This window comes from Chenopodium quinoa, unplaced genomic scaffold (genome assembly GCF_001683475.1).
Source record: "Chenopodium quinoa cultivar QQ74 unplaced genomic scaffold, ASM168347v1, whole genome shotgun sequence".
Classification (NCBI taxonomy): domain Eukaryota; kingdom Viridiplantae; phylum Streptophyta; class Magnoliopsida; order Caryophyllales; family Amaranthaceae; genus Chenopodium; species Chenopodium quinoa.
The window spans coordinates 2,496,669-2,517,569 of record NW_018744616.1 but is presented as its reverse complement, the minus strand read 5'-3'; the positions used below and the strand labels follow the sequence as shown (position 1 = coordinate 2,517,569).

The 20,901-nt window shown below is 34.6% G+C and overlaps 1 protein-coding gene across 1 annotated transcript in view; it reads right to left on the bottom strand.

The window, feature by feature from the left end:
• LOC110700047 (signal peptide peptidase-like 5) overlaps nucleotides 1-11,530 on the bottom strand; it is a 29,960-nt gene extending 18,430 nt beyond the window's left edge. The window contains exons 1-3 of the mRNA XM_021877541.1: nucleotides 11,221-11,530; nucleotides 8,676-8,831; nucleotides 2,064-2,175 (exon numbers count right to left, since the gene is read on the bottom strand). Coding sequence (XP_021733233.1) covers nucleotides 2,064-2,175; nucleotides 8,676-8,831; nucleotides 11,221-11,334 — 382 coding nt within the window. The 5' untranslated portion in view covers nucleotides 11,335-11,530. The remainder of the gene's footprint in view (nucleotides 1-2,063; nucleotides 2,176-8,675; nucleotides 8,832-11,220) is intronic.
• Nucleotides 11,531-20,901: the final 9,371 nt, after the last annotated feature.

Here is a 20,901-nt window from a genome sequence, read left to right as displayed (position 1 = left end):
CCATACCAATCCATCACAGCTCAATGAACCAAACATTCCCTAAAAAAGTATGAATTGGGACCATGTGATGAGAGAAATAATAAAATACTCCCTCTGTCCCATAATTACAGGCAAATAACTCTAAAAAGTACGGTTTTTAAGGAGGATGGAAAAAGTAGAGGAATATTGTATGAAAAAGCTAAAAAGTGAAGAATGTTGATAAAAAGTAGAGAATATTGTATGGAAAAGTTAAAAAGTAGGTAATGATTTTTTAGGTATGTGTGTATTTTGTATGAAAAAGTAAGTAATGATTTTTTTTATATCTGTGTAATTTGTATGGAAAAGATAAAAAGTAAGTAATGATTGGGTGTTATTTTTAGTAATAAGAGGAACATTTTGAGACACCCAAAATAGTATATTTGTCTGTAATTATGGGGCGGAGGGAGTAGTGTAGTATATTTCCATTTAGGGAAATATTACATTAGAAAAAAAAAAATCCGTTTTCGGGAAGTGTTGCGGAGGAGGGTATTAAAGAAGAAAATTAATCATTATAAATTTTTTATGTATAATTTTAAACAACGTACGTGTCCAGTCCAAGATCGGCTTTTAAGGATTTTGGAAAAAAACAAGACTAGAAACCAAAAATTTTTGACTTTGCAAATAGACCGGATCGGTTTTCTTCGTTCTAGCCCATTCTATTTGTCAAGTGCGGACTAGGTTTTTAAACACCCCGGCCAATCCAACAAGGATATGAAAGAAGCACAACACTCAAAATTCCTACACATGTAATTGATATTCCAATTGGTTATTGAATAATATTTACAGATTGCTTGTTTTTATTACATTGATATTCACATGTTATTAAATTAGATAATTCTTTGAATTAGAATTTTGTTTTTTCAATTCTTGATTCTTAGTATGCTTGGCTAACTCTTTGTAAGGTATGTAGATATATAAAGAAAAAAATTATTGAATTGTGAGAATGAAAGGTGTAACTATAGTTACTCCCTCTGTTCCCAAAGCTCAACTCACTTTCTTTATTTTCAGTGTTTCAGAAGTTTGATTCACTATTACATTATTCCATTTTCGCAAATATCTTTTACTACCTCCCACTCACTCTTTTTTACTTCATCCACTTTTAAACTTTTCTAGAAAAAAGAGTCTGGCCAGTCTGTAGTGAGTGAATAAGTTTAAGTTTCGGCAACAGATATTATTATCGACCATTCGTTACTTAGAATCTTAATTTACTAAATTATTTCCTTCTTATTGATTCTGATTGTTAGTCCTTCATGTTTTTAAATCATAGGGTTCAGATGAATCCAATCCAATTCTCTAAGCAATCGACCTTAGATTTCCCTATACATGATTAGGATGTTGAAGATAGTTAATTTTAGCAGACACGCAACAATCGTACCAATATACATGGCAATTCCTTAATTATAGATTTCTCTGCTTTTAGACCTTAGGTTAAATTAAATTTTTTGCATAGTGTAAACCATAGTAATGGGTTTCTTATTAATTAACGTGACATTTTTTTACACCAGAGTTTCCTCCTTTGTTTCAATAAAGGAAGCCTGACAACTCATCTTCTCTTTCTTCCTCTTCCCAATACAATCCATACCCATCAGCAATTATAAAACAACATGACCTTGAACATATTGGACTGAAGGAAAAATCAACAAAATATTAATTGTCCTCACAAACATCACTACAAGTACATCTTATGCTGTTACCCTTTTGGAAGAAACAGTTTAGCCAGTAACTAGGAAAAAATAAGCCGTAGAAAAAGAAGGAAACATGTAGCATAGATAGATTTCTTCCAGTCACTATTGCAAACAAAAAAGACATTGTTTTGCGTTCATTGTGTATTTTACTTGCTCATCTTCATAATGATTGTATTTTTTTTTCCTGTCTATGCATAGCTCAATTTCAAGCAACAGATACTTTTGATTTGCAAAAAATCAACTAGGACAAACACTGACTAGAAAGAGTATGAAAACAAAAGATTTAAAATGTACAGACAATAACTGATTGACACCCTGCAAGCTAATAAAAAAAGAAAGAAAGTGAAAAGGAAATCCAACCATCTTGGTTATTTATTAGCACCAAAGCTGCAGCACCACCAGATTGAGCAACTTTTGCCTTGATTGTGTATTCACATTCCCCCCGATTAGAGAGTGCAACTGATTGACTCACCTGGAAGATAAAATTTTGTCTCAGTCAAATAAACTATACAGTTACAATAATATTTTTAAGAAAGACACACAAGAGGGAACAAACAATAAAGCACGGGAAACTGCTTCACATATTCCCATCAAGTTCAATTCTTCGTATTTATTCATCAATATATGTTCTTGATGTCTTTCAGATTAGATCCTCATGTAACTCAGACTCGGCTAATAGTGTCAAACATAGGTACATGTCTGGCTGTGGACATAGCCATTTATTGAAATTTTTGTCTGATTTTGGTCAAAAATGAAGTGTCTAATTAATAGCTATATCAATGCCCGAATTCCAACAAGAGTACAGGAAGCGAAATGAAGAGTCGTCATAACATTAAACCATCATAATTATTGCACAAACCAACCACCAAACAGTCCACCACTCTCATGCCTACCAAAGTAAACACCATATGCAATTCAAAAACAATTGTTCCCCAATCTCTCCAATCCCATAATGGAAAACACATTTCAGTGATTTGTGGCCTTTAATGGCATGAGGTTTTACAAAAAAAAAAAAAATTACAATGAGGTAGCTCACCTTTTGATACTTACATACAGTTGTCCTACTGTACAACCTTATTCATAATCACTTTTTTTGGCAATTGAAAAAGTAAAGTACTAATATGTTTTAATTGAATATACCATATATTTGCTTCCCTTATTTTGGGTATAAAGTTAGAGGGTTTTACAATGATAAAATATCGGTTGATTGGGATCATATATCCCAATTTTTTCTTCCTAACAAGTTCCCTTTCTCTCACTATTATTTTCTCTTAAGTTGAATCCATACTCACCTAGCTATTTTTTTTTCCCTTTACTTTTTCACTTGTACATAAGTATGTGCAAATGGCAATTAGGTAAGTATATAGGGGTAGGGTAGAGTCGTAGAGAGTGTCATTATTTACTCCTCTTTTAATTTAATGAGTCTCATTTGGGATGTTGAGAAATTTAGATGCAAATGGAATCGAATCATTTAACAATTTTTCTATACCTCAAAACATGATCATATATGGGATCTTGTTCACTTTATTCACTTGTTTTTTAAACACTCACTTTTTCTAAGCAATTCTAGAAACAAGAGTTCCGTTTGTGAGTCGAGCTTTTAAGAACGGAGAGAGTATAACTTATTCACATTCACTAACCATGTTCACATATTGTCCATACTTTGATAATATATCGTGAGCATATACAGCTTAAATGGCTTTATTTAATGCATTTACTCTAAACATTAGACCTATTTTTCATATTTGCATTATTGATTAATATATATTTACTATATTACTTAAGCAAAAAATTAACTTTTAAACTACACAAATGTGCATAATGCTAGTAGTAGAGCCATAAGTAAAGGGGACTTGCCAAAACTGAAATAATGTATAAGGACTTTGTAGAAAGGGAGTTACAAAAAACATGGATGTAGTATTAGGTTAATGTGATTTATCATGATTAAAAAGTGAAGGAATTCTTAATTCGGGTTTTTTTTTCAAACAATAGAGGCATTTAGTGATTTAATTTTTGATGGCAAGATAGAACAATTTCAACAAAGGTTGTATAATAACGTCACCTCAATGTAATTTACAAAAGGTGAGTCTACCTATTGGTAAATTTTCTCGATCCCCAATAGCCCCATATCACTCTAAATCACCCTCCTCAAAGTTCTCTTAGGTCTTCCGCCACCCCTCACAATATTAGCATTTTATTACTTTAAAATCTGCCTTTCTGGAGCCTCACTCGATTTTTGTCTTACATGGCAAAATCACCTTAGGAGATCCTTCCCATCTTGTTCTCAATAGATTTAACCCCTACTTCTAAAGTGGCTTAATTCCTATCGATCTTTTCTTGTACAGTTAGACATCCAACACCCGCCACAATCATTGTATAAAAGTGACAATTATTCACGATTGACGTTTTGTACCATATAATAATACAAGCTTAATTGTCGTGTGGTAGATTTTTCCCTTTAACTCATAGCACATTAAAACCCCATAGCACTCTTCCACTTATATAAACATGTGTTTAAATAGATCCCAGATATTTGGAAAAAATGAACCTTAGACAATTCTCCCATCCCTGCCTCCTTTTTTCTAACTCTACTAAACTTAAATTCTACATATCTCATCATAATTATGAGCATAAAAAACCTAGAAATTCCAAATTTTTGTCTTCACAACTCCAACTTACTTTCCACATCTTCTTTTTCCTCGTCACACAATATCGTCAACATACATCATGCACATCATCTTGAATTGAACTCGTTAATTCATCCATGACTACACCAAAAAAAAAAGGGCCAAGTGTTGAGACTTGTAATCCAATTTTAACAAGGAAGTCTTCTATCTTCCCAAGATTGGTTCGCAAGTTAATTGTCCGAAATGATGTCAATATATATTTTGGCGAAAAGTTTTTCCTTTTAGTCAACCAAAATATCTTCCTCGGAACCTTATCATCAGTCTTTTCCAAATCAATGGAAAACTATAAGTAAATTCTTCTTCTTATCCCAATAGTCCTCCATTAGTTATCTCATAAGATGCAATGCCTCCATAGCTATCATTGCACGCATAAAGCCAAATTGGTTCTTCAAAATCTTCACACTTCTCCTTAACCTTTGTTTAATCATTAAATCCCAAATTTTCACTACATAACTCATCAATTTGATCCTAAGATAGTTGGCATTTGACATTGCCTTTGTTCTTAATTTCTTATACAAAGGGATTAGAGCATTTTTCCTCCTCTTCAATGGCTTCATATTATTTTTCTAATCATGTCGAAAAATGTTGTCGATATCACAAACTTCAATAAATTTTTAACAGAAAAAAAAAAAAAAAAATTCCATCATGCAACCAGATTATAGTTTTATTGGATGAGCCTTCATGTACAAAAGTGACTAAAATAACATCAACAGTTTATCTTCTTCTTAATAATTACAAATTCTAGAAAAGAAAATATACTTTCTATTATTATCACACTCTAACACTATGTTTTTATAACAATAGTGAAGGGAAGGGGAGGGGAAGGAAAAAAAGGGAAGGGAAAGGGAGGGGGGGAGGGAGAAGGAGACCTTCCATTTTCCTTCCAAATATCTCCAATAATGGAGGTATTTGATTTATTGGACGGATTTAATTTATTAAAAGTGGAAGGAAAATGGATCCCTCCAATTCCCTCCCCTTCCCTCCTTACATTAGAAATCCAAACAAAGGAGGATGCATCCCTCAATTTCTCTCCTCTTCCTTTCCCTCCATTTTTTTCAATCAAAACATAGCGTAAAAGACACTAACATGCACTAAGAGTGAACATTTCTTGTAAGGGATTGAAATCCTCGGCGCCATTTCCTTGACCTTTTGCAAAATTCACCAAATACCCTCAAGTTTTTCAAATTTTACCAAATACCACTGACATTTGTTATTATTCACACCATGATCTCAAAATACCCCTGACGTTAATTCACCATATGCCCTAAATTTGTTACAACTAGGGGTGAGCAAACCGGGTACCCGGTCATAATTTTAGGACCCGGACTTGGAATTGGTTGGAACCGAGTCCTAAAATTTGGATCCGAAATTGGAATTGGTTCATCCGGGTCCTAAAATCTAGGAATTGGTATTAGAACCGCCGGGTACCGGTTCCGGGTACCCACTTATGTATGTAATTGTTAAAATATAATACAAATTATAATTCTTATTTTAGTTAGGTTCATTTATAGCGTTTAATACTTATATTTATATATGCATTAAGCTTTTTTTTTTTAAGGATATATATGCATTAAGCTATTGTATTTATGTTAGGTATTAATAATATTTTTTTTAATTTACAAATTAGATACATTCAACATATTTTTATTATTTAAAATTTATTTATTTTAGCATATATTAGGTAACCGGGTACCCAATCGGTTTCGGTTCCAATAAGTTTAGAATTGGAATTGGAATTGGTTATAACCGGGTCCTTAATTTATTACCCGAATTGGAACCACCGGCTTCTTAATTTATTACCCGGGTCCAATTCCGTTTCCGGACCCGCCGGTTCCGGTTCCGGTTCCGGTTCCGGTTCCAATTCCGGGTAACCGGAATTTTTGCTCACCCCTAGTTACAACGACTAGTTTGAAATTTAGAAAACTAGCTATTAATTTTGATTCTAACCCTTTTTTGCATAAATATTCAACATATAGCAGTCCTCTTATTTGCTTAACCAGAATTTTAACATCATGAGTTATATGTCCAAATCATCTTCCTCAATGTATGAGTACTTTTAGAAGCTCTAAGTCCGTTAGCTCGCGAACAAGCCTAGACCGTTTACTAGAGCGAGTATGAACAAATTGTCAAACCCGCATAAAAGGGGCTTGAGTTCGCTATATTAAGCCCGTTGGAAAATATATGAACTATAAGCCCGAATCGCCGCCCAAGCCTGCAAAATTATCATCTCTACTTCATTTGACCACTTTTTTTTTCTCTTCTTGCCTAGTCTCCAACACTTCTTTTTATGAAAAGAGGTTGTTTGCAACTCTGACGCACTAATTCATTGAGGAAGAGGATTTAGACATATAACTCATGGTGTTAAAATTTGTGGTTAAGCAAATAAGAGGGTTGCTATGTGGTTAGTATTTATGTGAAAAAAAAAAAAAAATTGAAAACCAAAACTAACGATTAGTTTTCTAAATTTCAAACTAGTCATTCATTATTTGGTGAATTAAATTTTATTTAACAAAGTTAGGGCATTTGGCGAATTATTTAACAAAGTTAGGGCGTTTGGTGAATTAAATTTTATTGCTAACATATCAGGGTATTGTGAGGTCACGGTGTGAATAATAACAAACGTCAATGGTATTCGGTGAATTTTGAAAAACTTGAGGGTATTTGGTGAATTTTTTGGAAGGTAAAGGGCATTTGGTGAAAAAACCGTTAATTCTATTATTTCTTTTCATTGTTGTGTTCAAATTGGAAAAAAAAAAAAAAAAAAAAAAAAAAAAAAAAAAAAAAAAAACTTCAGACCTATCCTCCCCGTATTGTGAGGTCACGGTGTGAATAATAACAAACGTCAATGGTATTCGGTGAATTTTGAAAAACTTGAGGGTATTTGGTGAATTTTTTGGAAGGTAAAGGGCATTTGGTGAAAAAACCGTTAATTCTATTATTTCTTTTCATTGTTGTGTTCAAATTGGAAAAAAAAAAAAAAAAAAAAAAAAAAAAAAAAAAAAAAAAACTTCAGACCTATCCTCCCCCCCCCACCCCCACCTCCTCCTTCCTTCCCCTACCAATCAAATTTCTATTCATCTCGACTGGGAAAATCTTTAAACAGCTAAAGCTACCCAACTTATAAACCCTTATACAAAAAATAAAATAACATAAAATTTAAAAAAAAATATAATAACCCAAAGACTCCCCCTATCATCTCGGGTCACCAATCACAGCTGGCCATGAACCAAAGCCATCACCATGGTTGACTATAATTGAAATTTATGGAGAGGAATATTGTTTGACAGTTTGAATGTGAAGGAAATTACTCCAGTTGCAAGAGAGAGAATTTGATGAATACATTAATTTTGTGCTCCATTATGAATTTAAGGATGTGAATATGAAGGGTATGAAGGGGTTTCATGGTGGTCATCGGTGTAGGTTTACAAGAAAGAGAGATAAAAAATAAAAAAAATAAAAAATAAAAACTATATTTAGATTGTTAGTTGTATACATATTGATATAAAAAGGGATAAATATGATGATGTGGACCAAAGGTCAATAACATCAAGTGGTACATAAATGAGAGTTATGAGACATAAGAATGGGACAAAGGATTCGAACTCTCCTTATAAGTTTCAGCATTCATTTTCAGCTTTGAGCATTTTTGCAATTCATTCAAGCACCTAAACACTTCAACCAGCCAGTCAGTTCCTGGTTGCACAAGCCAAAGTGTAACTCCAGCTACTTTTACCCTAGATTCTGACTTCTCATCAATCTGATCTTTCGGTTTTCTTCTAGACCAAATCACAGTCCCATTAATAATTGGGCTGACACAACCACCAGTATAGTCATATTCAGAGAACCAATCAAAAACAATTACATCAATTATCTTTAATCAATTAATGTACTGATGTGACTACTTGCAAATTTGCAATTGAGTATAGGATACATCACAGAAACATTGATGAGTCTAGAGAACTTGATAGTAGACTTGTAAAAGGGAAATGATAAACAGGAAAAAAAGAAAAAAGGAAACAGAAAAAAAAAAACCCCCCGCAGGATCATACAATCAAATTTGATGGTACAAAGAACTTCATTGCTAAAATACAAAAAAAAAATAAAAAAATAAAAAATAAATAAAAAAAATAAAAAAAAAAAAAAATAAAAAAAAAAAAAAGAAGAAAGCTCTACAAAAACCAATCTTGTCTTCATTTCTACCCATCCCCCTCATGCAGAAAAAAAAAAAAAAGGATATTCAGAAGAAGATATGCTTAGGTTATGTTAAACTTAATGCAGCACTGACCTTCGATGTTAAATTAGAGCAACCATTCACGGGATTTGTTAATACAGCTGGTAACCTAGGACTTTTTTCCTCACGAGGAGGGTAAGGGCCAAAATCTGCAGTTAATGCCTTCAAAAGACCTTTTTCAACACCATTGATCCAGTATTTCACCTTAACCTGGAGAGATAAATGCACCAAACACATACATTAATAAAGACTCACATTAAAATAAAAATAAAAAAAAATAAAAAAAGGGTAGCAGCACAGAAATTGTATAAGCACTGGTAAAAGTTTAGAGGCTTATATATATTGGAGCAATGCATATGATTCAGACAAGGAGATGTTAAACTACAATAGAAGATACGTAAAATTAGACCAAACATAATCCATACTGGATTCAATAACATTACATGTTATGGACTCCCTCATATACCTTTACCCTTTCCTTTTCAATTCATCCCAACTCCTCATATCTACTTTGGTACCAACCCCACCAACATTTGAATCCCTATCTCATCCCACTACTAACAATTTAGGGTCAAACACTCGCACACATATGCTCGTTCCTTCAATTAAAAAAGCACCCCACTAACTCATGATCTCAAACCACAACTACTTTTAATAAAATAAAAATAGATAATGAAACAACAATTTATCTCCTAAGAGTCATGATAAGAGTCATGACTGTTCAAGGATGGAGAAAGTACAATTCTAGCAAACAGCCTACTAGTAAAAGTATCTTAAAGCATACTCCCTTCGTTTTCTTCAAGTGTTACACTTTGATCGGCACATAGTTTTAGATAAATTAATTGATTTAATATAAAAGATGTAAGTGAGGGTAGTTGAGGTATTAAAAAATTATAAGAAAAGATATTGGGGTTTATATTTAATTGAAAATTAAGAGATGTGAGAGGGAAAAAAATTATATAAATATAGTAGTGGGTTTTAGTGGGGACCATGGGAGAAAAAAAGAGATACTATGGAATAGTTTGCCAAAAATGGAAGTGTAACATTTATAAATAAAAAGACAAAAATAAAAAAATAAAAAATAAAAAGAAAACAGACATTTGGTAACTGTAAGTGTGTAACACTTTAAAAAAAAAGGGAGGGATGCAATTGCGGTTAAAGAAAGTTTTAATGAGTAAAAAAAAAATCCACTTAAATGTATGTATTTTTTGTTTTTTTTTTTATTTATTTTTTTTTTACATTGTTAATTAGATTTCTTTTATTTACCATAATTTTAGCCATAATGAAAATAATTTAATCCATGGCTATTTATCAAGTAATAGAATAGGAAAGTTAAAAAAATACTAAAATTTTATTAAATTTGGAACTAAAAGATAAACGAAATCTTTCTTGTAAATATTTCTTCCACTAGAATTTTGACATTGATTGATAACATAGCAAGAAAACTACTTGACATATTTTCTAACAAATTTCAACAACTAATGAATTATTGCAAAATATAATAATTAGACTATCCTAAAAGTCTTCCTCATGTCTCCTTTAAATTTAGATAAATTTAAAACTATGGGAAAAAAAATAGTTTTTCTTTTTTTTTCTTTTTTTGTCTTTCGTTATTTTTTCATCTCTTTCCCTGATTTGATTGCCCATACCTAACGCCCCCTTAATACCTAAACTTGTACTAAACAAAAACTAAAAGCATATACTACTATGTCTACTATAGTGTCATAGCTTTTCAAGGTGGAGCATGAGCCAAACTGAGCTAAGTTGACAAAAAATTTTGTGTCAAGATGAACTTTTAAGTACTCACGAGCTAGATTTTACAAGTTACAAGGAATCAAATCTATTTTGTTAAGCTAAATTTTAAGCTATGAAAGAGGATATGATCTTGATTAAATTGACTTCAATTCGCTGAAAAGTGAAAAGTGTAGCTCCTCATTGCATAAACATTAAAGCACATTCACTAGATCAATCAAAATTGAACCAAAAAAACAGAACTATGTAGAAATTTTGAAGACTCTGGATGAGTGTTACCTGATTCGCCCCAACCTCAAACGAACCAGGAATCAGAAAATCAAAGCTAATCATACAATTCATACTAGTGACATGGAAATTATTGGTCCAATTTAACAAATTAGGTAGCCAACTGTGAAACCGAATCTTAAACTAACGAATTATGGAGTAAATAATACTGCCTGGATACTGTATGCTAATATCTACAACGACAAAGACCGCCGTAAAACTGAATTTCAACCACTGAGCTGAGCACACCTCCACAATGATAACCCGGCATTGAAAATTTATTTAAGCCACGAAAATACAGACAAATCTGCTTAAAAATAACCCTCTTCACCTTTGGAATATCAATTTAGAATCTAATAATTAATAATTCTCAACAATATAACCAATTACAAACATACTAGATTAAACACAAATTCAAGGCAAACAAATAATAATTTCATTTCCATTTCAAGAAAAAACAAACTGAAATCAGAAATTTCCATACCCCAATTGAACAATAAATTGATCAAATTGAAATTTTAAACCAAAATTGAGATCCAAAACACACAATTGAGATACATTGACAAAAAATTGAGCTGACCTTCCTAGGTTTGTTGCTGCATTTGGAAGAAACGGCATCATCGGCCGCAAAAGCGATGGCTAAACCAACAACAAAGAGGAGCAACGTCCCCTTCAGACGCAGATGAATCGCCATTACCCAGAATTTCTTGAGAAATTTATATGGAATTTTTTTTTTTTTTAAGGGAAGTGGGTTCTTTGTTTTTCTCCAAAGATGTTCAGAAACTGGAAAATGGTGGACGGAAACGTCGGAGGGGAAGAGATGTGAGGATGGTTTATTAAAATAGGATGTCCGAATTTTTGGTAATCTTGGAAAAGTAAAAAAAAATACTATAGAGCAGTAATAAAAATACTATAAACGTTAACTTGGGGTTTTTGGCTGGTTTAATGGGTTAGGGAAGTGTAAATACTCAAATGTCCCTACCCTTAAAACTCCCTCCAAAAATCAGTTCTCATTTTCCCTCCTTTTTTTTCGATTTTTCCCTCTTTCTTCTCTCCCCTATTTAATCTCTCTGATGCTTTAGAATTCCCCTCTTCTCTTCTCTTCATTCCTCTTATAATCTCATACATTTCAATGTCTTCTTCTGGCAGGGATGCATCTTCTAGGAGCATTAGTTGTGAAGGTGCTTGGTTCAGAGGCATGAACTGCAATTGTCAGCCACCAAGATATGCAGACATTAGGTTTTCCAATTCAATATCGAATCCTAGAAGGCCCTATTATAAGTTCTTTATGTGGGTAAGGGAAGACCAAATTTTAAGGGACATTGGAGGGAGGCAATAAGATGCAATTTCTTTACATGCATTAAGGGCTGAATTTGCAGAGTTTATGCACAAGACTGACGATTTTGCTGATTTTATGTACATGGTGGTGAAATTAGATGTGGTTTTGTATTTGGTGTTGCTTGTAGTTACTTTGGAATAGATGAACTTAGTTATTGTGACCAAAGGAATAGTTAAACTCTGATGTACTTGGTGTCTTATTTTGGAATAAAGACATGGGGTTGTTTCTTTATTTTTGATTATTATATCAAATTATTTGCATAGTTAATAGCAGCAAATTGCAAGAATGAAACAATTACATGACAAAATGCTTACTTTGCAAAAAAAAAAAAAAAAAAAAAAAAAAAAAAAAGACTTAATCATAAGTAATTGATGCCAATTAACTTAATCATAAGTAATTGAATAAAACTTGTTCCAAAAAACAACTTAATCATAGTTTTAAGTTGATGGCTAATAAGTAAGGGTCTGTTCTCTTATGTTGAAATTCAATTCAGTTCAGCTCCGCTCCTAATTTCCTTCTCTTATAAAATATTTATTTCAGTTCAGTTCAACTCAGTTCAGTTCAGTTTAGTTCAGTTTAGTTCAGCTCAACTTAGTTCAGTTCAGTTCAGTTCAGTTCAGTTCAGTTGAGTTCAGTCAATGAGAACAGGCCCTAAGATGCAACAACAGTGCAATAACACTTGTTCCAAAATGATACAAACAATAACATTCCCATCCAAAAAGTAATTATTTCAATAAGATTGTCACTATGACTAAAAGTAGCAGAACAGGACAGCTTAGTGTAGCATGCTTCAAGGCTGTGACTGAGACAAGTCTTGAGGTTGGCTGGACATTTGAGATGATGAAATCTCTGTTGCAGCTCCAGCAGCTCTAGACTGCTTAGATGCAGCTTCCTTGGCATCCTTGGATTAATCCCTCACCCTTGATTTTTCACAACCAATGCCTCACTTGCTTTCAATTCCCTCCCAGTTAAACCCCCTTTGCAAGTCAATTTGTTGTGGCCAAAATTTCCACAACTGCTGCATCTCACAATTCTTGCCCTTTTCTCTGGTTGTTCTTCACCCTCTTCCCTTGTTCTGTTTCTGCTTGGCCTTCCAACACCTCTCTTCATATTTGGTGGGGCAATGTTACTTGGGTGGTTAGGATTAGCAGGTGGCCATTGAGAGACATCAGGTATGGGGTGTATAACATGGCAAGAATACCATGAGCTAACATAGTTATGAGGATAAACCTTAGCATGAAGCATAGCTCTAACTGCATGTCTGCAGGGGATACTAGATAGTTACCAAGCTTTACATGAGCATAATTTGTTGTTGAGACTCAGAGGAAACTGGGACTTCCCCTCATGTATCTCATACTCTCCTGGGCTTGATTGATAAGCCTTACATGTGCTTGTTGATTTGCTAATATCTCTGACAAGCTTAGCAATTTTAGGGCACAACTCATCATCATTCTAGTCTTGTGCTCTTTGATGCCTTGATGCAATTCTGACCATGCATACTCTTCTAATACATGTGACCAATTGCAATTATTAGAACAAACAGTTAGCTTTCTATTCCACAATGTAAGTTCAATTATAAAAATACTTAAACTCATATACCTTCAAGCAATGTTAAGACTGCCTGCATCTGTCAACACCTAGGGTCGAGTTGAAACTCTTAACAAAATTTGAGGTGTTTGAGTCATTGCACACATTTGGATCAAACTTATGTTTGCTCCATTTAGACTGATCCCCTAAATCAGCAAACCACTTCATAACATCAGCTCCCCCCTTCCTTTTGTAGACTTTCCATTGCCTTTCTAAAGGTGTATACATTAGTGGCATTGCAAGCCCTCCAGAATATAATGTACATCAAAGGACCTGGGAATGATTTTTGTAATTCCTACTCAAGTGCATGCAGCAATACCTTTTGTTTGCTTCAGGCCACACTTGAGACCGAGCAACATCTACCCCCTATATCAGCAATAAAAAAAACTTATTAAAATCTTACAAAATTATGGTAAAGCAATAACATGGACATAGATTAAAGGGTTACCTTCTGTTTGTCAGAAATTATGGTCCAGTCTTTCCTATTTGATTCCTTTACAATGTTGTGCAAATTCCAAAGAAAGTATGACCAGGTTTCTTTGTCTTCTCTACTGACTATTGCATAAGCTAATGGGAAGATTTCATTGTTGCCATCTACTGTAACTGCAGACAATAAGATACCCCCATAATTCCCTTTCAAATAGGCACCATCAACCCCAATCAAAGGTCTACACCCTGCAAGGAATCCCTTCCACTGTCCAGCAAAGCTGATGAAAATGCTAGTGAACAAGTTCACCCTAGGTATGCTCTCACTTAATGTCCAATCAACATATGCCTTTGAATTAGGATTAGTGCCACATATCATATCAGTATACATAGGCAACTGAGAGTAAGACTTATCATGGCCACCAAATAGATCTTCAATCACATACTTCTTGAGCCTATTGAGTGATGCTTATTTCATATAGATACCAAAATTCTGGAACAGAAGCTCATTTAAAGTCTTGCCTGGAATATCTGGAGTTGCCCTAATGTCTTCCATCACCTTTGGAGCAGCCCACTTGACAGTGCAAATTGGATTATAGGTCTCCAAACCCCTACAGTTGTGAACATATGGCCATATCTTCTTTATTGCCCATGTTTTTCCATCAAACAACCTACTAGCATGAAGTCTCCATTCACAACACTCTGCATAACATGTCAAAGTGTACCTTTTGTTGTCTGCAACAATTATATTCAATGCAAACCCTTCTTGCACTGCATAATTTTTCAAAGTCTCTCTCAAATGGGTCTTATCTATGAAAGTCATCCATGGCCTAAGCACAGTCTTTCCAAACTTCACCTCTTCATACATTTCACCCTGCCCATACAACTTGTTGAAATAGTCATCATCATCATCTGAATCCACAAAAGCTGCCCAAAACCCAGCCTCCCAGTTATCTTCTATGTGGGGTACATTCCTTATTTCCCCCCTTTCATCTTCTGGTACTTCTCCCTCTGGTGTCACATCAAAATCAGAATCATCTTCATCCTCAAAGCCATGGTCAACAAAATCATCATCCTCACTGTCATCCCCAGAAGAACTACTAGAATCACTAGGCTCAATCCCCCCTACCTCAGTAGTAGCATAGGTAACCTTCCTTCTGGCCTTAGCTTCAGTAGTAGGAGCAAGCATTTTTGGATCAACTATCCCCTTACCCTTAGAACTAGTCCAAATCCCTTTCCTCACTTGAGTACTCTTTGGTATTTTCCTACCAAATAGACTAGGATTAGTGACTGGTGCAGACTCTCTAGGGTTAGGATAGACTAGTTGACAGAAGCACATTGGGTTGAATTGTGTTTGGGAGTGGTGAAAACCTAGGGCTTTTTCTAACAGGCAAAGTTGTAAACATAGTGTGTGGGGATATGGGAGATGGGGGATACTTCTCACCACCAGAGCATATAACCCTCCCCATGTCAATGTCTACATCTTTCCCTTTCCTCTTTGCCTTTGCAGAGCCCTCTTTCCCTTTCCCCTTTGCATCTGCCCCAGTAGAACCCTCTTTCCCTTTCCCCTATGCATCATTCCCAGAAGAACCCTCTTTCCCTTTCCCCTGTGCATCAGTCCCAGAAGAGCTCCCTTTCCCTTTCCCCTTAGCCTTTTCACAAGACTTCTCAAACTCTTTCCTACCCTTAGTGTATTCCCTCTAAGACTGCTTAGATTTCTTCCCATTGCCCTCCTCATTGTCTTGCAAAATATCACCCCAAGCATATTTGGATCATAGTTGAACTCATTACCAAACATATCAACTAATGTGGGGCTGGGAACATCACTAGGTCTATAATCATCATGCATAGAACTATGAGGCTCAGCTTTAGTATGCACACTACTGGGAGCAGGAAGACCATCTTGCACAGTACTATGAGGCTCAGCTTCAGTATGCATAGCATTACTAGCCTGATCTGTGTATTTCAACCTTAGTTTCCTCCTAGGCTTCAGCTTGGCTCTCTCACTATGAACCTGATACTGAACTTTATAATTGGGTGAGGGGGGGTTGAGTTGTAGCAGGTTGTGATTGGGTTTCATTTGTAAGAGGGGGTGATTGGGGTTCATTTGTAAGAGGGGGTGGTACATCACCTAGTTCAGCAAGTAATGTGGTGGTCTTACCATTAATCTCATACACTGCAGCTTTAGGTACATAGTTTGGGTCAATTATAGGGGGTGGTGAGTCTGGTTCATATGTAGGAGATGGTGGCAAGTCCCCTAGTTCAGCAACTATTTTGTTTCTTCTAAACTCAGACACCAAATCATTCATGTAGCTAGATTTTAAAGGGTTAGTTCCAACTAAAATCTCATACATTTTAGCCCTAGAAAATGTCCTAAACATCCTTTGTACACCACCATCATCATCAATAGTCCAATGTTTCCCTCTATATGCATAAGCAAAGATATGATTCACTATTACTACCCCCCCCCATCCTCAAATTCTATGATTAAGTCCATGAGATTACAACGATCAACATCCACTTCAATATCAACTTTATGCACCTTATACTTAAATTTGAATAAAACCGTGTCATCCATTCTGCAAAATTGAAGTACACTTCCATTTAAACACAACACAACACAACACAACACAACATCATAAACTCAAGAACATTACTACATTAAACCCAGGTTAACAACTTCACAGTGCTACAACATGCATCACACAATCACCATATAATCGAATTTTATTTGACAAAAAAACCAACTTTAAGCATCCACAATACATAATTTGCAATTCTAGCATGAATTCTACCAAAATCAAACAACATTACATCATTATTCCCTATTCGAACTCATAATTAAACACCCCAAAAAAACCCATTTAATACTGTAGGCGTCGTTTGAAGTGCGCCTGTGTAAAAGCATGTTGTGAATATGCTTGACACTCGTAGGAAGTGGGAATTGACATATTACGATTAGGGACAAGGAAAGTAGGGAGCCACCAAAAAGTTTTTAAGGAACTTGTAAACCGTTCACGGATCATAAAAGGCAACCACGAATGAAAGGACAACGAAAGGCAACAACGATTGACCCGTGAAGGTTACACCCCATTCATAATCCATGAGATTACTTACTCCATATGGTTCGGAACCACGAAAGGAAGATCGGGGATGATGGTACGAAGTGAGTCATGGAATCACATTCGCCCGTATTGGCCTCTACTCGATTATTATAGTGAAAAGTGATTCCTGCGATCTCAAAGGCATGCAAACAAAGATTCAATTTTCTCCAAACTATTATTAAGCTAAATTGGTTGAATATTAATGCAACATATAATTCTAAAATATTGTGATCACTTGAATGAATAACAAGATTAAAAAGGAACCTAAATCGGTCGTCCAAATTATCTTATTAGTCGTGATTTTCAATTACATATTCCCTTTAAACATGCAATATGGTGATCAATAAATAATAATAGTATAAACATTAATGTTGGAAGCAATTTAACAATAATATCGTGAGTCAAACCAAACATAAATAAACAAAATCATGATACTAGCAATATTAAAAATAAAATAAGAGTAATTAAATTAATTAATTATTCACATTCCGAGCGTTCCTTTAAATTGGTACATCATGAATAAATTGTTAGTAACTTCAATAAAAAAATATAAATCAAATGAAAATTAAAATGTAGATTTGATTTGGTCCAAACCCTCTGTTATTTATACCTTTCACGCCTTGGTTTAAGGACGGAACCTTGGGTTAAGTATGAAGTTCTTGGAGTGCTTAAGGGAAGAATGGTGTAATTAGGAATATAGGTTTAAGGCTTAGAATATGGGAGAAAGAGAGAAGAATGATTTTTGGTGTAAAAGAGAGGAAGAGAGAATGATTTGATGCCCCGAACTGTAGAAAGGAGGGGGGTATTTATAGGGAAAATGAGTAGAGGGAACACACGAAACCCTAAAAAGATAAAAACCCTAAAAAAGGTTGTCGCGACACGGCAAAGAACACTGCGACACGACAAAGAATATCGTGAAACGGGGGAAACTGGACTGCGCGGGAAAAACTGGAGTGACGAGGGAAATATTTGACCTACGGGAGTAAAAACGCGTGAAGGGTTTACGCGGAAAAGACACGAGAAGATACCGTGACACGACACATGTACCGTGACACGGCACATGTACCATGACACGTCAGTGTCCACCGTGGAACGGTACAGTACACCGTGTCACGGTAAAAAAAATTGCACGGAAATTACACGGAACAGCCCCGTGTCATGGAATGGGCACTGTGACACGGAAAATTGTGCCGTGACACGGTACAAAATCCCGTGGCGCGGAAATATTCCTGTGACACGGTGGATTAAACGTGTGAAGAAAAGCAGAATTAGGCACCGTGTCACGGCAATATGCCCCGTGACACATCAGCATTTGTCGCGTCGCGACATTTTAGTTGCTGCGCGGTAATTCCAGTTTTTTGCGCGTTTTTAAAATTATCATAACTTTTGATCCATAACTCGGAATAAGGCATACAATATATCATTAGAAATATTATCAAGTCTAATTTCTAATCCAATTAGAATCAGGTTAAAATAATTTGTAGGTTTTAAGATATGGCCGTTTTAGTACAAGGGTGTTGGTTTTGGGTCGAGTTTAGTGTTTTGCTCATATCTTCTTCGTTTTAAATCGGAATTGGGCTTATTATATATGGTTGGAAATATTATTTAAAGGCCTATCTAACCAAATAATAATTGGATCAAAATTAGTAGGCAACAAAATCAGTTTCTCTCAGTTTTGCAATGTTAACACCAAAAGTGGAAAACAAGTTATGGTTTAGGGAAATGAGCTAGGAAATGGTTTGGTTTATGAAATGTATTGAATGGAAACATGGATTTAAGCACTCCAAAGATTAAATACTCAAACCGACCAATAATGGCGGTGAAAGGTTGTTCATCATCGGGTTTGGTTTTGGGGAGACATTTTTAGGTGTCTACAAATACCCTAAAACATAAGAATTTATACCAAATAATTCACAAAATAAAAATCAAAGTTGAGTAATAACCTTAATCCACAATTTGTAAAAGCAATTCTTTCCAAATTTTCTGCTTCAATTAGGGTTTGTTTAAAGCTTCGGAATAGAGGAGTGAGCAAAAAAGTTGAACGATAAAATTTTTTTGGCTTTTTTTGTTATAAATGAAGTTAGTTAGGCTTGGAGGGAGACTTAATGATTGGGGGGGGGGCATTTTTGTCAACTCAATTGCTGACCTATCCCTTACAAAATACCCCAAGTTATCGTTTAGTAAACGTTTAAGCACATTATGATCACTGTAGCAATTAGGTGAAAATATTAGGGGCACCGCTGATAATGAAAACTTAATGAGGTGCACCATTGATAAAAGTCGAATCTTTGAGGGTACCAGTGATAAAATCCCCCCCTTTTTTTTGAGGGAATTGAATGATTCATTTACTGTATATAGTACGTACTCCATGCGTGTTTTTTTAAAGTGTTATAATATGACCAGCATATAGTTTTAGGCAATTTAATTTCTAGGGACGGCTAAGGGCCTGTGCAAACAGACCCTTAGCACAGGGCCCCGAATTTTTGAGGGCCCATTTAAACATGAAGCCCAAAACCTAAGAAAAAAATAAAGTGCCACTTTTTTTGCTCTAGTGTAAATCAGAAAGTCAGTAACTTTAATTTCCATCTTCTATTCTTCTTCCCGTTTTAATTACTTCCACAAATCAAGCACCTAGACTACCTCGTAAATTGCTCTCAATTTGCTTAAATATTCCAAAATCTTCCTTCTTCAGTCATAAAATTTATTGTTTTACCCCAAATCTTCAATTTTCCAAATAAATGTTTTTCCTTCCTCTATCAATTACAATGGTTATGACTTATGAGAAGGATTTTTTCAATTCCTAAATTCCTACCATGGGAGGAACTAATAGTGTGCTTTCCACAATTTAAATCATAGATTTCTTATATCAAAGGCTAAGTTGTTTTTATTTTTTTATATACAAATTTCAAATATTCTATGAGTTATTATTTAGTTCATCTTGCCAATTTGTGATTTTTAAGATGGAAAATAAGAAAGTAGTTGTAATGGGTACTTCCCTGTCGGCGAGTCTTTGAGTTGCGGCAATTGGAGTTGCGAAAAATGATTATCAATTTGTTTCAATAATCCTCCTCTCAATTATTAGACTAAATGTAGAATTTGTGTTTTTTTTTGGTGCATTGTTTGTTCAATTATTAAAAAAAAAATTGATGTTTTTTTAATTATGTCTCCCAAATTATCTTTTGGAGATGGTGCAATATGATGATTTGGTAAACGAATTTGCTTCAGAAATTGCTATAAGTGAAGGGATTTTTTTTTTGAATTTCTTTGTGCTTGGTTGTTTAAAATGTTGTAATACAACTTTATTGAAATAATACCTAATAAAATCAGGGCCTAACTTCTAAGTTTATAACAGGGCCCCTAAAATGGTTAGGCAACCCTGTTAATAGATTTAAATAAAACACAAACTATTGGGTCATTCCTGCCTGACCAATAGTTGTGTCAATCGCACGGGTTTGTTGGCCCAACTTTCTTTTGTTCAGCCTTATATAATTTCTAATGCCTACAACCCTCTCTAGGAAATGATGCCTACCCCCCTCCCACAATTACCAAAATAGCCCTTACTCACCCCACTAACCGCATCCCACTAAACGCACTAGTTAGAACCTGCAGTTAACTCCCCAATTCTCTTCAACACCATATTCTCTCTTTCAAATAGTGAAAATTGCTACAATCAGGAAAAAAAATCTTCAAAATTAGTGCAAATTGCATCAAAACATCTAAAAATATCTAACGTTCGAGATGAAGTTCGTCAATCACAACTAAATTCTGAAAAAGAAGAGTAAGAATTTGTCCATTTAAGTAGAAT